The following is a 15,552-nucleotide window of genomic DNA, read 5'->3' as shown; positions in this document are numbered from 1 at the left end:
GGGGCTCTCCCAGTCCATTTCAAAGATGGTTGAATAGGATGTGTTAACTTCCCCCTTTTCACACAGCTCCACCCTCTGATCTCTGGGAAAATCAGCCATAGGTGCACTAAAGGCTACTGTCCATGACTGATATTGTGGCATGTGTGCAGTGCTACAGGAAAGACTCCCTGTCACACTGGGTTCTTGGCATGGCTCTGGGCTGTGGGTCTGGCCCTGGGCAGGAGCATCCCCTGCCCACTGGGGAGATGGCTGCAAGGAATGTGGTTTTTCCTCCTTTCAGCTCCCCTCTTCTTTCCTGGTCTGGTGACAATCAGCAGTGGGTGTGGGAAGGGGTATCCTCCATGCCAGATACTGAGATGTTAGCCCAGCCCCTTTCTGCCATGAGAACTAGTCCATCTCCAAATGCCAGCCCACCATTTCCCCACACTGCAGCACAGTTGCTGGACTTTCAGCTGGCTCACTCACTCATTTCAGAATGCAAGCTCCTGGTTTCAACACATGCACCATCCCTGTGGATTTAGCAGACCTTGTCTGGCTAGTGCTACACTGGAAGTTCTGGTTCACTTTATGGTTTTATGTAGTATTTTTCATGGAGGTGTTTTTTGCCCTGTCTCACTTAGCTGCCATCTTACGTTATCCTAATTGTTGATTTTTACTGTTTAAAATCAATAATCAAAATTATTATCAAAATTAATATCATGGCTCACATATACCATACATGTGTCCTCAGAGAGAAAGACACATATAGAGCAGCACATCTCACATAAACACTGGGTAAAAGAAAAAAAGAAGCAAATATGATAAAAACATAAGAAATGTTACAATCACAGTTTATGAATGCCTGGGGGACTGAGTGGAGGAAAGAACAAATTGCCTAAATTAAGGTAACATAAATAAAAAGATGAGAGGCTCTAGAAGGTTAAGTTACAAATAAAAATTCCCAGGAAAATTCTTGGCCAAAAAGCTAGAAAAATTTTCCAGAAAGGAAAATTCCTTCATTTATATCTCTTCTTGATATATTTATCCTAATCATTAATATTTAATTTTAATTTTAATCCTTGCTAAACAACAAAATCTGAAGAGAGTTAAGTACAAATGCAGATAAACTATGCATGATGATGGAAGCCAGAGCCTCCTGCCATATGCCTGCCTTTCTAGTTGAACAGATTTCCAACTGCTTGATTCTGCTGCAAACTATTGTTTATATCCTAAACTATAGAAAGAGAAAATAATTGTTTTCCAATCTCAACATAGTTTAACCTAGCCTGAAATATGGACTAAACCTTGATACATTGCAAAAAAAATGTAACACTGCACATTTTAAGGTGGAATGAATTACATATTTTACACAGAATAAGTCATTTATCAAACAACTAGGAAAAAGAATAATGAAGCATCTAGAAATATGAAGCAGGCACACAAGTTCAAAATCTGATTTTATAAGTATCTGTTTTTGAGTAATTTATTTTTCCAATCTATGAATGCTACTTTTTACATTTGGTAAAATTAATGTATGAATGCATAAATATGCAATACAGGGGAAGACTTTAAGAAATGAGGTAATATGAATAATACCTCAGATAATCTATGGCATTGCAAAGACTGCAATATATACTAGTTATTGTCTGTTTTCTCCTGTTATATTTCTATTATTATAGCAGTTATTGCTAGAGACAGTGAAAGATAGAATAAAGAAATATATATTATATAATCTGTGATACTATATCATCATGTAATTGACCTATATAAAGAAGAGAAGATTATGTGGGAAAATCTGTGCATTTGATTTTGAGTCTTGTGGGGCTTCAGAAAATGGAAACCTCATGGAAGAGAGAATATTCAAATAATATTTTGTAAATAGGTGGATGTATATGGGCATTTAATACCTTCACAATACAAGGACAGTTATTTTGAATGACATGTGTTTTTAAGAAAGGTAAAAAAGTGATAAAAGCATGAGCAGTGGGTTAATGGCAGACATAGATCAGAAATTTAAGATTTAGAAGACTTTGTTGATAGAGGACATAGAGATTGTCATATTTTAGTTAACATTGTGAACATTTGTGCTAAATTGACAGACATTTGTTGAATGCAGGTGGATTGTATGTCTTATTGAAAAATTTTGAGTGATGTATCTCCCCAGTCAACATTCTAGAGAAGGGAATGCCATAGTTATCTTATTTATCTTTGCTGCTAATAGTTTGTATTTTATGCTTAAAAAACACATGGATTCCCATGAATTACCAAGTTGTTTTCCAGAGAAAAATGGGAATGTTGACATTCAATTCAGATATTTCCATCAGTTCAACAAAAGCTGAAGTGTTGAAGGAAGCACAATTGGTTGAAAACAAGCATTAATTGACTCAGTGTTCCTTTTTATGCTCTTGTTTCATTTTGTTTCACACTTTTTTACTTTGTTTTTTGTTTTCACTTTTCTCTCAAGGAAGTTAAAGCAGTAAGCTTTCATGGAGAAATGGAATCAAACTTCAAATGATTTCATTTTGTTGGGTTTGTTTCTCCCAAATCAAACTGGCCTACTTCTCTTAACCCTCATCATTCTCATATTTTTCCTTGCCTCCATGGGAAACTCAGCCATGATTCATCTCATACGATTGGATCCCCATCTCCACAAACCTATGTACTTTCTACTCAGCCAGCTCTCCCTCATGGACCTGATATACATCTCCAGTACTATCCCCAAGATGGTGTTCAACTTCCTTTCTGGCCAGAAAAGCATCTCCTTCCTGGGATGTGGTATACAAATCTTCTTCTTCTCAACAATGGCAGGTTCTGAAGGTTTACTACTGGCTTCAATGGCCTATGACCGTTACATGGCCATTTGTCACCCTCTTCATTATCCAATCCATATGAGTAAAGGGATGTGTGTCCAGCTAATCATAGGATCCTGGATCATGGGGTCCATCAATTCCTTGGTACACACAGCCTATGTCCTCCATATTCCTTACTGCCAGTCAAGGGCCATTAATCACTTCTTTTGTGACATTCCAGCCTTGTTGCCTCTTGCATGTATGGACACCTGGATCTATGAGTACATGGTTTTTGTGAGCACAATCCTCTTTCTCCTCATTCCTTTTCTTGGCATCACAGCTTCATATGGTCAGGTCCTTTATGCTGTCTATCATATGCACTCAAAAGAGGGAAGAAAAAAGGCCTTCACTACCTGTTCAACACATTTAACTGTAGTGACATTTTACTATGTTCCTTTCATCTACACATATCTTCAACCCAGGAAGCTTCGCTCACCTAGAGAAGATAAAATGTTGGCAGCATTCTACACCATCCTCACCCCCATGCTCAATCCCATTATCTACAGCCTGAGGAATAAGGAAGTGCTGGGTGCTGTGAAAAGAGTGTTTGGGGTATTCTCTTCCATGAAAGAATAGTTACTGCCATCCTTATTGGGTTTTCTTTATTCCCCCTTTCATGTTGATTAGAACATCCTAGAGTAAACTATCTAAAATATATATATAATGTGAGCTGTATATGTAATTTTATATTTTCTAGTACCTAAATTAAAAAAGTGAAATGAAAATGATATTAATGTAAATACATTTTTTTACCAAAAACATTAATATTATAGTCAATATCAATGTTATCAACATTGACATGAATTTCTTATTAATTACTGAAATATTTTAGATATAATATCCATGTTTGTGCATATTTTACTCATAATAGAATATTTTTAATCTTTATTTTAATATTTTCAGTGTAACAGATATGAATTAAATTTTAGTTTACTTTTCACATGCTGAGACTTCAAAATCTCTTGTGTATTTTATATTTAGAGTACATTTTACTTTTGATGATATAGATTTCAAGTGGCCAATACTCCCATGCCTAAAATAGTGGGTACCATATTGGACAGTACAGCCTTATAGCACACAGGAAAATGTGGAAAATACACATACATGGTATATAAAATGTAACATGGTACATAAAATATAGATAATGGATTATGAAGTGCCAAGGAAAATAAGTGTGCTTAAATATTTCCAAGAACTCACTTATCTTTCTTCTATTTTCTAGCATGTATACCTTGGTTATAATTGACATCTGGACAATATCCAATTTGATATTCATTTTAAAAACTATTTGAGGGGACTTTGTATGATTTAGGATTTTTGGACTGCAATAAAAAATATTGAAATTAATTACCTGCATTAGGATATTAGAATATTAAATGATTTGTTCTACATTGATGTTAACAAAATTTTATATTTAAATTAACTCAAAGAAATGACTTACACCTAATGAAGCTTTTTGCTTAAAGTCAGTGAGACAACTGATTGGGTGACTAAGTATGAAATACTTAAAATCAAATTAGGGATGTTTTTTCAACTACAGCATATAAATTCTAAATAGGACCCTATAACAGGTGAATTGTAGGGTAATAAGTCATAATGTTGCATTTATCCAAAGTTTTATTATCTTTATTTTACTAGTACACTTATGCTTCTTCAAGCCATTCTATGAAGGGGATTATGTAAATGTTCTAAGGATTGTAGGGGAAAATGGGGATGTAGAAGATTCCACCTCACCCTGTTTCTCTATTCACTGCTAAAGTTCACTCTCCCAATATCTTTCACTAGACTCATTTAATACACTTCTAAGTGTTTAGAATGACTCCAATTCATTTCAATCTTAAAAATTTTATCTTGCACATTGCCATCCAAGTTATTTTCCTAACATACAGATGTAGTCTTTTCTTTTCACAATGATTCTGTAATTATTCACAAAAATTTCCATACTTAAAGTCATATTCAAATGTTTCTAAAAGTTACATTGTGTCTTACTTTTCCTGTTTCTACCACCCTATCCCTACACCTACTAGTATGATTACATTAGGCTCCTAGCATATCCACACAGCACACCAGAAAATTTCTGTACACAAGGTCAAAGGTTAATTGCTTAGAATCTCCCTCTGTCTCTTCAAATTAGCTGAGGAGACAGCTTTCTCAGTCTATGATACAGCTCAGAAATTTACTATACTTCTTCTTGAATTATATATATATATATACACACACACATGTATACATATACACACATATATATACATATATACAAGAAAATTAAATATATAGTCTTAGAGCACAAAAAACTTTAAAACATGACACAAAATCCATAGTTTATAAAAGATGTATTGATTAATAGGACTATTTATAAACATCTCTACATGGCAATAAGGATTTTAAAGAAAAAAACAATGATATATAAAACTTACAATGTTGTGGAATTATATTACACAGACACAGGGACACTTGATATATAAAGGGTTCCAAAAACCAATAGAGTGGAAAAAATAAAACCTTCATTTAATTTTAAAAAATGGCTAAAAAATTGTAGAACAAATAATATAAATGGCTGTAAGATACCTGAGATTTTCAGTATCATGTGCAAATTAAAAATACAGGGTAGAATCAATATTTACCTATGTTTGGAAAGGATAAAAATGCTTTATTTTAGAGCATAATGCTTTTCATTTGTAAGGATGGAAGACACACATTCTCACGCACTATTGGGATTTAAATTTGTATAACATCTGGCATGAACAATTTTACAAATTTAAACATTTTTAAAAAATTCCCTTTGGCCTAGTATTATAATGCCTACAGTTATTTTTTACAGATATACTTACTGTAATATATGAAATATCTGTGTAAGCTAATATTTATTGCAATGTGTATTGTTGTCTAAAGCAAACATTTAGAAACAAGCAATCTATATTGATAGGAAACTTAGTAAGTAGATCATAATGTGTATTTCTAATGGCATAATTTATATTAGTGAGATAAATGAAATCAGCTCTATATGTGTTTTATGGAGCAACTTTATGGTACATTATTAAATAAAAAAGCAAGATGGGGACTCATAATTTTATTAATTGCAAATTAGTTAATTTCTATTGACCTTTTATCTGAAGGAAAATAAAAAGTTTAGATGAAATGTTAGAATGTAATCTGCATTAAAGTATTACAGCCTAATACACTGATGTGTAATTACCAAGCTAATATCCCAGAAAAGATGGAACCCAAATAAGATAAGCCTTGACTTGGTGCTAATCAGGAAGAAGGCATTGAGGAGCAATCTGAAAGTTACTTTTTATGCAATTTTATTGAGATATAATCACAACATACAATCATTCAAAGTGTACCATCAGTTGTTCACAGTATCATCGTATAGTTGTGCATCCATCACTGCAAAGTTTGAACATTTCCCAAAAAAATGAAATAAAGATTGAAATTAAAAACAACATCCAAACATTGCATTCCCCTCATAACCCCATTGTTCATTTACTTTTTAAAATACAGTTTAATTGAAATATATTCCCACATCCTCTATTCATTCATCCACATGGTACAATTACTCATTCACAGTGTACAATCAATTATTCACAGCACCACCATACATTTGTACATTCAACACAATCAATTTTTGAAAATTTTCCTTACTCCAAAATAATAAAAGCAAAATGAAAACCTAAATCTTTCCATTCCCTCCATGCCACCCTATTCTTCATCTAATTTTTGTCCCCATTTTCCCATGCATCTCTCCATACACTGGATAAGTGATGTGTGAACCACATTTTGAAATCCTTTGGGAAAGTCTCAGGAGAGAAAAGAAAAACACGTGACAGAAACAATATTTCAAGAGATGACATGAGAATGTTTCAGAATTGATGAAAAACAATTTATTAACACCTTACCAAATTCCAATGCATCATAGAAAGGATTTTAAAAAAGTTATACACACAAATACATAGATAATGAGCAGAAATGCAATGGTCATTGCAACACAACTGTAGGGATGTAAGTTGCAAGCTACAAGCTGGGAACTCTGTGAAGGTTTTTGGTGAATTCCCCAGGGAAACCTGGATGTCACAAGTATAGATGGAAATTCTCTCTTCTTACTGTTGAAATCATCAGTTCTACTTGTAAGGCCTACAATTGATTGGGTAAGACCTTTCTCATTGTTGAAAGCAAACTCCTTAATTGATTGTAGATGTAATCATCCATAGATGCAATCAACTTGGCACCCATACAAATCTCCTTACTGTGTAAATAAAAACAATGACAGTCATGTTTTCACTTAGCAATATTCAACTGTCTTGCATACAACAAGAAATGCACTGATTTTCCCCAGAAGGTGGTGCAAGTCCTTTGGTAATACTCTTAAACTTAACATCTTATGACTTAAAAACTATGGCATATTTTATTAAAATATGTATCACAAATGTACAAGATAGGAAAGAAAATAAAGATATTTGGTTATATATATACATATATATTCATGACAAAACAAGGGAGGAAAATTCAAAACCATTAGACTCTTGATTTCTGTAATTTGTCACATGGTCATAGCTTGTATTTATAGCTACCTTCTTTTAATTACCCATTCTATATTCTTTTTTCTTTCCTCCCTCTTATCCCCCTCTCATACACATTTAGCTTTGGTATATTGTCTTTGCTACATTTAATGGAAACTGTTTGGTTTTCTTTTGTTTATTTTTGTTTTTGTTTTTATTCATTTATTTGTGATATATTCAGATACCATGAAGTCACAAAAACAAAGCATACATTCAATTTTTTCAGTAAAATTATATAGTTGTGCATTCATCAACAAAATTAATTTTTGACATTTTCATTACCACACACACAAACATAATAAGAATAAAAATTAAAGTGAAAAAGGGCAGTTAAAATTAAAAAAGACCACTGGGTGCCTTTTTTGTTGTTTTTTTTTTCCCTTCCACCATTTTTCAACTCATCCATCTATAAACTATACAAAGAGGATTGTTGTCCATATGGCTTTCCCAATCACATTGTCACCCTTCATAAGCTACATTTTTATGCAGTCATTTTCAAGATTCATGTGTTCTTGGTTGTAGTATGATAGTTTCAGGTATTTGTTACTAGCTATTCCAATGTATTTAGAACCTAAAAAGGGTTGTCCATATTGTGCATAAGAATGCCCACCAGAGTGAACTCTCAGCTACTTTTGGAATCTCTCTGCCACTGAAGCTTATTTCATTTCCTTTCACATACACATTTTGGTCAAGAAGATGTTCTCCATCCCATAGTGTTGGGTCTAGATTCCTCCCTGGGAGTCATATTCCATGTTGACAGGGAGACCATATTGTCTTTACCCACATCAAGCACCTCAGCTGTACACAGTTCTTTGCAGATGGGGTGACACTCACTCCATTCCTAAACTTGCTTGGTCATTACTAGTCCTGCTGGATTGGGTTGTTGAAGTTTTCCATTGACTTTAATAACAGGACATGATAGTACTAAGAGATGCCCCAGTAGATCTCCTGTATTGCAGACCTACTCTTTTATATGTCCATTGTATAGTATCAGCCCTATTTCCCCCTGTTAATCAGGATCAATCACCATAGCCAGTATAGTAATTTCCTTCTCTGTTGTTTCAGAGGCACAAGGAGCCCAAAGTGGCCTATTGGCAGTCTTAACTTCCAGTTCAATGGGATCATTCCTGTGTCTACTGGTGGTAGCACTCCTTCTTTAGGAACTTACCCTTGTAGAACAAAAGAGCTAAAGGTTGAAGTGACAAGATTCAATGTTTTTACTGGATTAATATGGCTAATAGTGAGTTGTACCACTCTCATTTCCACCCTTTGTTTCCTCAATCCATGAATTCTTGCTATGAGATAAAGAGTACCATAGAGTGGACACTAATTTAGAGTATATACTGTCTTCTACAGAATGGTGCCCCAGCACTGCCAGGTATTGACAACAGTTGACATCATAATTGGTTATTAAAAAGGCCATTCCACCATTCTGTCAATCCAAATGTTTTAGGATGATAGAAATATTGTAAGACAAGTGAATTCCATTACCATGTGCCCATTTCTACACTTAATTTGCCATGAAGTGGGCTCCTTGATCGTAAGCAATGTTGTTTGGAATAATATGCCTGTGGATAAGGCATTCTGTAAGTACATAGATAGTGGTTTTGGAAGAAGCATTGCATGCAGGGAAGGTAAACCTATATTGGGAGTATGTTTTTATTCCAGTTAGAACAAAATATTGCCCCTCTCATGATGAAAGTGATCCAATGTAATCAACCTGCCATCAGAGAGCTGACTGATCATTCCAGAAAATGCTGCCATATTAGGCCTCAGTCTAGTGCTTGCTTGGCCAAACAAGAGGTAACATTACATAGCCAAGTTGATACATGTGTTAACAACCATCACTGGTTTGTTACAATTCAAAACCACACAAGTTTCCATCAAGTTTTATGATAAATGACCAGATGCATTATGATGATCAGTAATTACAAATTACTAAGACTTCTGTAAAATTCTTCAGAATATGTGATATTAAACTTCTCAAATTTAATTCAATTTTCAGGCATTGTCTTAGGCTTGTAAGGATATAGCAATTCAAAGAAATAAATGGTAGTTTGAGGCAAACAATAAAAAATAAATATATCACATACATATATTTTACTGTAATGGATGAGTACCATGAAAGAATAAAATAAGTCAAGGATTTAGTAAATCAGGGGTGTGGCCAAAACATGAAATAGGCTGTTCAGAGGAAGCCTCACTGAGAAGGTAAAATTATTTCTAAAGTAATTGTGGTAGCCAGTCTTTAAGTTATTTTGTGTAAGGGCATCCCCAGCAGAAAAAAAAAAAAAAAACTGCAAGTGTGAGGATGTTGTAAGTGGGACCTACCTGGCTGACCCAAAGAGCATTAGTGCATCTAAGGGAAAATGAGAATGGAGCAGTTAGAAAGTGGATGACATGAGGTTGAGAAGTTAGCAATAAAGGATGGAAGGACACAGTCTATTATGTATGTTTTCCATTGAACAGATTTTTTTTCCCTAACTTAGAATAACAATTGCATGTTTCTGAGATTATCTTTGCAAAATATCATAATACTTTTTCTTTGAGAAGGCTCTGTATATGGGCAAGGGTGTATGTGAAGAGAACAGTAGGGGAAATTCACAGTGAAATGCAAGATATACCATCGGAGTTTGGATAAAGTGATAGTGGTGGTGATGAGATGTTTTCTGGATTCTGGATATATTTTAATAGCAGAACAGTCAGTTTCAGACCAAGGTCTGGGAATTCAAAATTGAACCTGGATGGTTATGATCAAGGGAGAGATACAACAATTTAACAGAAATTTCTAATAGGTTGTTTGTAATGGTTAATTTTATGGGTCACCTTAGGTAAGTTATTGTGTCCAGCTGTTTGGCCAGGTACTTTTCTGGATGTTCCTGTGGAGATATTTTATAAATTTAAACTCTCCTTTGAATTTCGGACTCAAGACTGTAACATCATCACTCATAAAAATATCCAACCTGATGATCTACCTTATGGAGCACTGATATGCAAGCCCCCACAATTTCTGTTTCTCTTTAGAACCTGACAGATACAGGCTGTAATATACTTTCATACTGGGGATGATATGAGGTTATTCAACAGTGTATTGAATTGATATCCTTTTGTTCATCAAGATCTCAATTCAATTTTGAACTTCCTGCTTTGTTGTGATCTCATTTGAATTTTGTTGTTATTTTGACACTTCCTTTCATTGTGAAAAATTCTAAGTCTTCTGAATCCTTTTCTTTGAAGATGTATTTTGGTTATATTTTCTGCCAGTTTAGCATTAATGCTGTCTGTTTTCTGCCTTGATAGCACAATTTCATGGCAGAATTCTAAGAACATCAATAGCTTCTTTGAGAAACTTGAGGTTTTGAAAGAGGTTTCATCTAAGACCTCTACCTTCCCCTCACCACCACCTTCCTTCTAAATTCTTGATCATTTTCCAGCTTCCTATTATATCCTTTGACTTCTTTTCTTCCCACTCCTGCCCCCAATTCCTTATAGCCATTAGGGTTTTAGAAGTCTGTTCATGTTAGTACCCTGCAGGTGATTAGTGAACTCTAAAGCAGTCATCTGCAAGTTGAAAAAGTTAATTGGAAAGAGAGTGAATATTCTGGCCACTCAAGAAGACCATGGAGACACCCAGATGGTGACTTCCCCTCAGGCTCTCACCCAAAATTTTGTCCACAACATTCATATGATTACACATTGGTGCAGAAATATCATAAAAATCTGCACCTCAAATATTAGGAGGGAAGCTTTAGCTTTCATATTGAACAGGAAATCTCAATTTCTGCCACCTGATTGAAGTACCATCCTGGTAAAATTGAGTGGGGCAGAGACAAAATCCAGCTCTTTTTTCTTTTAATTCAGTTTTTTTGAGATATATTCACAAACCATAGAATCAACCATGGTGTACAATAAACTGTACACACTACCATCTTATATTTGTGCATTAATCACTCCAATCTATTTTTGAACATTTTCCTTCCACCAGAAAAAATTAGAATAAGAATAAAAAATAAAAATAAGAAAGAACACCCAAATCAACCCCCTATCCCACCCTACTTTTCATTTAGTTTTTGACCCCATTTTTCTACTCATCCATCCATACACTGGATAATGGGAGTGCAATCTACAAGGTTTATCAGTCACACTGTCACCCCTTGTAAGCTACATTGTTATACAATCATACTCAAGAGTCAAGGCTACAGGATTCAAGTTTGGTGGTTTCGGGTATTTACTTCTACTTACTCTGATATATTAAAATCTAAAAAGTTTTTCCGATATAATGCTTAAGATTGTCCACTTGAGTGATTTCTTGACTCCATTTGAAATCTCTCAGCGACTAGAGCTTTATTTCATTTCATTTTGCATGCCCTTTTTGGTCAAGAAGGTGTTCTCAATCCCACAATGTCAGGTCCAGATTCATCCCCAGGAGTCATATCCTGCTGTGCCAGGGATATTTATAGCCTTCGGAGTCAGGTCTCATGTAGGGGGGAAGGCAGTGAGATCACCCACAAAGGCAGCAAAAGCCAGCTCTTTTATAGAAAATAGTGCATTGTTTATTTCTGTGTTTTTGACTGACTTATGACTGAAATGTTTAAAATTGTAATTATAATCTGTGTCTGTATGTTTATGTATGTAGGAATGTATGTTATATATGCATATTTAATTAAAATTCTGAATGGTATTACCAAATTAACTTTTAAAATACCTTGAAGGAGCTCTACTTCAATTGGATTAAAGATAGAATCATGCTTACAAAAGTTAAATATTCCTGAATCTCCCAGAAGTTAAAAAAGTGCTAATCATTATGTGGTAAAAAAGTATCCTTATAAAAACTAACCATAATTGGTTTAAGCATTTGATTTCACATAATTTAGGTAAATTATTGGTTATCAGTACTAGTTTATATTTTTAGTTTAGTAAAAACATTTCAGTATTCTGAGTTTTGGTCATTAATTATAGTACAAATATGTGTTTTATTTAATTGAGTGTGTTCCTAAACTTTTACAGGCTTACCAATCAAATAATCTAACATTACATTTACTAGATACTTAAGAAGATAAAAAAATAAGTATGAATTTATCCAAACTTAGTCATAATTCTGAAAAAAATTATCAGTGGTAATTGCATTGTGTACATCAATTTGAAGATAGGTTCGAAGGTCTTTTAGTTACTTAAGACCTTAAATTTATGACAAATTATATACAAAAAGCAGGAAATATGTGTTTTTCTTGATGAAAAAGTGGGTAGATTTGTCCTAAAGTAAAGTGACTGATTGCTGCAGAATGAGAAAAAGGAATGTGTAGGACAGAGCCTTAATGGATATAGGGGGATGTAAAAGTTTTGCAGAAAAAGAGTTATATTTCTTCTGGTCACAGTTGAGTGTGATTTTATGTTTATCAATAAAAATTTAAGAAACTAAGTATCAAATACTATAGGGATGCAGGAATAAGAATTGCTTTTTCCTTAGTTAAAATGACAAAATTTTCTTGAATTATTAGGTTATAAAATGTTATAAGTGGTTTTTCTTCACTTTCTGGGTAATCAGGTGAAAAGACAATTTCCTGGCTTCTTGGAATAATTTCTTGTGATTTATGTTGTCTTTAAAGTGAACCAAGCCTTCTTACTTTTAAAGCAATGAAGGTTTTTTTTATCCCTTTATCTCCTATTGTCATATTAGTTAGCAATGCATTTTTTCACAGTGACACAAGATCCTATTTAATTGAGGATACATTTCCTGGTAAATTTTTGCATTTAGTCTTCCAAAAATTAAATTCTAAATGATATTTTACTGATCAGAAACTATTTTTGGGATTTTCCACTAGTTTCCTGTAAAATCTCAAGGAATGTGTTCTTTCACTTTCTAAAAATTATTGCTAGAAATAGTTAGATTTTTTTGATGTGTTATGATTTGCATAGGAATTGTTACCAAATTAAAAGAACACATGTAGCTTCCTATGGTTAAATTTGTATGGAAAATGTTAAAAGTATAAATATTTTAGAAACTTTAATTAGATATTTTTCAATTTCTTCATTCTCCATAATATCTGATGGTAATGCTTTGCCTGATAGTAAACAATATTGTCAGTCACAATTTCAATAATTCTAAAAAAGTTACAGTCCACAGAAACAACCAAACTATCTTCTTAGATATATTATTTTTGTAATGAATCTCATCAGATCTTTCATTTTGGCATAACTAAGATACTCACCACGTCCATTTTAAGTTTATTATCATCTAAAGGCATTTCTTTGTTTTATTCTGATGCTTCCCTAAAGTCCTTGCAAGCATATACATTTTGAAGAATACTGTCTTCAAAATAAAGGGATCTACCTTAAAGACAGAAAAGGCTATGCCACATACTCTGGGGGAACATAATTTAAGGATATTACATAAATAGCTTTGAGAGCATACCACTGAGCTAATTAAAAATTTCCAGCACTTTATTGGAAAAGCTAACAGATTCATGAGATTGCTGACACAAGATTTAGTGAAACAAGAGTCAATTACATAGGACTGAATGAACTGGTACAGGATGATTTTGGGTTTTGTTTAGAATGTGCTTGTGTTATGATTTTCTATTTCTTCATAGAAAGGACTTGTTCTCTTTTCCCTTAAACTATCTATAAAGCATAGCTAATTAGTAGATTATACTTTTATAAACAGAAATGAATCATTTTTCTACATGCCTGATCCTTGTAGAATTCAGAAACTCTTGAATACTCTTCTTTTCATGGTAATATCATTATGTAAGTTAATAAGAATCTGCCTTCCTTGTTAACAGGATTTAACTAGCACTATTAGTTATATAACCAAAACTTTGACTGAAATCCTAATTCCAATCTTGTCCAGTTTAGGATACCTTATTAAAACTTCCAGCAAAGGAACGACAGGCTGCTCTTATGTCAACAATCAGGCCATGTTGAACAAAATAAGCATATTTTATTATCAATAATAAATTTTCTTGGAGTTATCTTTGACCAAAAGGAGGGTGAGTATTGCGGTCGCAGTTGACTCGTCTGGGGGGGGGAGGTGGTGGCCGGTTGCCAAATCCTAGGCTCTCAGGATTGCTTGGAGGGTACCGGCGGCGGGGGCTCTTTCCCGGAGGCGAGGGCGAGGCGGGGGACTGGGCCCGGTCCCTGGCGTAGGCGTGCAAAGTATGGAGGGTGGCGAGAAAGGAACAGGCGGGACACGGTTCTTTTAGGGTGAAGAAGTCAAGAGAGTTTATTAGGGGAGAGTACAAGCTTATATCGGGCGTTTAGAGGGCGGGGTAGCTGTAGAGGTTAAAGGCTTGGATTGGTTCTGAGAGGGCGCGGAGGTTGATTGAAAAGGGGCAAGAGTTGCTCCGGTAACGGTGTCTGGCAACAATGTATGCGCACTGGTGGTAATGGGAGTTGCACTGGCAACGGGGAGTGTCCGGGCAAGATAAGGGGGTGGGGAAAAGGCGGTTCCCTCCGGCAAGCCTCCCCTAACAGTGTTATTTTGGGTGAGGAAATGAGGCCTGCCTCTGGCCTCACTTTCCCAGGCCCGGGGGGCTGCGGAGGGCGCTGTCGCCCGTGCCCACCACCCTCCCCAGGGGCTGATCAGGTCCCCCAGCCCAGGCCCGCCAAGTTGAAGCACGTAATCAGTGTCCCACAGAGTATAAAGAGAAAATTTGCATTTCAATGATAAACTATAGAACACTCTCAAGATTATCAGATACTGGTGCTTTTCAGCTAGTTTACATGTTTTTGTAAGCTACAGATGATTTGTGATTTCATTCACTATATGTAAGTTGCACTAGATCCTGTCATCTTGCACATATTGTCAAAACTTCTGAACTTTTGAATTATTGCATGTTTTTTCAGTATTAGGCACCAACAATCAAAATAAACAGTTCAGATTTTCATCTCAACCTCTTTATTATGTTCCATGCAAAACTAAGTGTTGACTGCCTAGATACTTCTTGAATCTCTAGGTTGCCTTATATCTGACCTTTTCCCATGGATCTAAAACATCACAGTCAGCTAAAGCCCAAGGAATTAATAATACATAAAAGAATTCTTTGCTTCATCAGACCATGCATGGGCTGCATTTGTCCCTAGATAAGCTGCCCTGTGGGTCATTAGGAAATTCTGGTAAAATGCTTAGGTCATGTATGCCCTAATATGAAAGATAGCCATGACCA

The 15,552-nt window shown here is 34.7% G+C and overlaps 1 protein-coding gene across 1 annotated transcript; it reads left to right on the top strand.

Moving 5' to 3' along the window:
* Positions 1 to 2,465: 2,465 nt before the first annotated feature.
* LOC119511758 (olfactory receptor 2L13-like) lies at positions 2,466 to 3,404 on the top strand. Its single transcript, XM_037806282.1, has one exon. It carries the CDS (start codon positions 2,466 to 2,468, stop codon positions 3,402 to 3,404), a length of 939 nt encoding a protein of 312 aa, XP_037662210.1.
* Positions 3,405 to 15,552: the final 12,148 nt, after the last annotated feature.

Source organism: Choloepus didactylus, chromosome 16 (assembly GCF_015220235.1).
Source record: "Choloepus didactylus isolate mChoDid1 chromosome 16, mChoDid1.pri, whole genome shotgun sequence".
NCBI classification, from domain to species: Eukaryota; Metazoa; Chordata; class Mammalia; order Pilosa; family Megalonychidae; genus Choloepus; species Choloepus didactylus.
This window is presented reverse-complemented; position numbering and strand designations above follow the sequence as displayed.